The sequence below is a fragment of the Berghia stephanieae genome, chromosome 14 (assembly GCF_034508935.2).
Source record: "Berghia stephanieae isolate SIO BIC M18660-M18661 chromosome 14, UCSD_Bste_1.3, whole genome shotgun sequence".
Lineage (NCBI taxonomy): Eukaryota > Metazoa > Mollusca > Gastropoda > Nudibranchia > Aeolidiidae > Berghia > Berghia stephanieae.
The window spans coordinates 17899013-17901512 of NC_088373.1; the positions used below are offsets into that span (position 1 = coordinate 17899013).

Sequence of the window (2500 nt, forward strand, 5' to 3'; positions counted from 1 at the left end):
GCAAATGTAAACAAAACATGCGATTTTGTACATTATTCTTTTCTCTATTGGAAGCCTGTATAGTGACTTAAGGACCGGTGTTTTATGGTCCCAAGGCTTTGTCCTTGTAACTCTACGAGCAGCTTTGTTCTACATCAACTGCAGTCTGTTTAGCGATGTTTTTCGTAGGACTTACATCAGAGAGTTACAATAATCCAAGCGGCTGGTAACAAGGGCGTGGATGAGTGTTTTGTATGTTTCGTCAGCAATAAAATTTCGTATTCTGCCTATCATTTGGAAAGCGCTATGAATCGCCTGACAGCACTTTGTTATGTGTGCGCGCATGTCTAGGTTAGTGTCAAAATAGAAACCCAGGATTCGAATGACATTTGAATTTTTAATAACAGATTCTCCGAGAGACAGTTGGTTAATGAGTATATCCTTTCCTGTCTCTTTGACGAGTCAGTTGTATAATCAGCTCAGTTTTGTCCTCGTTGAATTTAAGCTTGCTATTTGTCATTTATGCTTTATCGTCATCTAGACATGCTGCGAGTCACTGTTTTGTTTCTTCGATGTTTTTTGATAAAATGGGAGTGAATAAATGGGTATCATCGGCGTATAGATGATGACTGAGACAGAAGGTCGTGATGATGTTGCTCAAGGGCTTTGTGTACATTGTGAAAATATAAGGGCCAATCACTTAACCCTATGGAGCGCCAAATTGCAGCTTTGTTGTTGATGAAAGAGAATCATATATGAGACCTGCCTCATAGATAGCATGAAAACCATTCTAGAGTTTTGTCTCGGATTCCAAAGAGTCTCTACATTCGGTCGAGTAGTATTTTGTGATCCACTGTGTCGAACTCGTCTCTTATGTCCAGCAACAGTAGTATTGCATTATCGTCTTTGTCAATAGGTCGACAATATCATTGTGGACACGCAAAAGTGCTGTTTCTCTGCTGTGTGATCGTTTATATGCGGATTGAAAACCGTATGTAATTTTTTTGAAGTTTATGTAGTTGTTGAGACGTTTGACAATGAGTCTCTCCATTAATTTTGAAATGAAATAAAGGTTCGAGACTCGCCTGTAGTTTTTAAATTGACGTTGTCTAATTTTTTTCTTTTTCAAGAGTGGAGTAATTAAAGCTTCCTTGAAGCAGGCTGGAATGTCTACATTCTTGATTGACCTGTTTGCAATCGAAGTGATAGCAGGTGCGACTTCCTTTACACATTTTTTCAAAAGCCACGTTGGTACATCAAGTTTGCACTGCTTATTTGGCGCTTTCTTAATTTATTCAGTAACATCTTCTGTTGGACCAGAACAGAAATTGGACAATGAGCATGCCATAGGTGATATCCTATCTTCATATTCAGAGGTGTTGACTGAATTGTCCATGTTAGATTAAATGGAAGCAATGTTACTAGTGAAGTACTTGTATTGTATTCGGATAATGACGTAAGCATACGCAATGATGTGAACATAAGTCGGTGCCAGAATGCCAACTGACGAGGAGGATAAAAATTAGCATGTTGAACAAAATCTATTTAAAAATTTGTTGATTAAAATATTTCATTCTTTTGGAAAGTTGAAATAATTATATCACAAGATTCACGGAAACATGTCCCACAGAGTGGAATAAAAATTCAATGTAGAAATAAATGTTAAATGCTTTAAAATTACAAAACTTCACAAAAACAGCAAGAGCACAGTTACACACGTCTGCCTGATAGGCGTACTACACATTGTAATTTTGTTTTCATGTGCTCAAGTATTTTGTCACAATTCAGAACATGTTCGATTGATACGTGTTTATAGTTTTTAAAATCTCCAACAACACAATAATAGATCATTTTGTTCAGCTTGACCCAGTGTGTTTACTTTTCTTAAGAAATACCCAATCGTTGGACAGCATTAAGTCATGTGATCGACGGGTCCTGAATATAGATAGTCACTATTGTTTATTTGTGTGTGTGTGTGTGTGTGTGTGTGTGTGTGTGTTTGCAAACGAAGAATTACGAACACCATCACTTATTCGAATGCCACTTGCGTCCGACCTTCCGTTCCAACTTCACTATGACGCAACTTCCAACCATTAATCTTATAACATTTTATCAACAGAGACAATCAGCTAAGGCGACAACAAGATGAAACTCGAGTGAAGAAACATCCGGTTAGAATTAATCACGATTCTCTCAACTGGCTGTATTCTAAGTCAGAGAGTGAAGGAAAGAATGGAGAGCAAGGACAAGAACGACATGAAAAGCCGCAGAAGGTCAGAGGTGAAATTCCAACATTTTCCAAAGAGAATATCTTGAAAAGGTAATGAGAAGATTGTGTAGTATTCGTTTTTCATTCTATAAAATATTGATTCCCATTCGGGGCAGGTTGACTTTTTGGGAATAGTTCTTGTGAGTTGTTTTGTTATTTGTTCGTGTTTTGTTTTTTTGGAAAGGATGTCTTGTTTTGTTTTGGTTTGATTTGGTTATTGTTTTGTTTTGGTTTGATTTGGTTATTGTTTTT

The 2500-nt window shown here is 37.0% G+C and overlaps 1 protein-coding gene across 3 annotated transcripts in view; it reads left to right on the plus strand.

Annotated features, from left to right (window-relative positions):
- Positions 1–2500, plus strand: part of LOC144959594 (uncharacterized) — a 40163-nt gene that overhangs the window by 23742 nt on the left and 13921 nt on the right. For all 3 annotated transcript variants that reach the window (XM_078892217.1, XM_078892214.1, XM_078892216.1), the window contains exon 3: positions 2099–2299. In XM_078892217.1, the coding sequence (XP_078748343.1) occupies positions 2099–2299 (201 nt within the window). The remainder of the gene's footprint in view (positions 1–2098; positions 2300–2500) is intronic.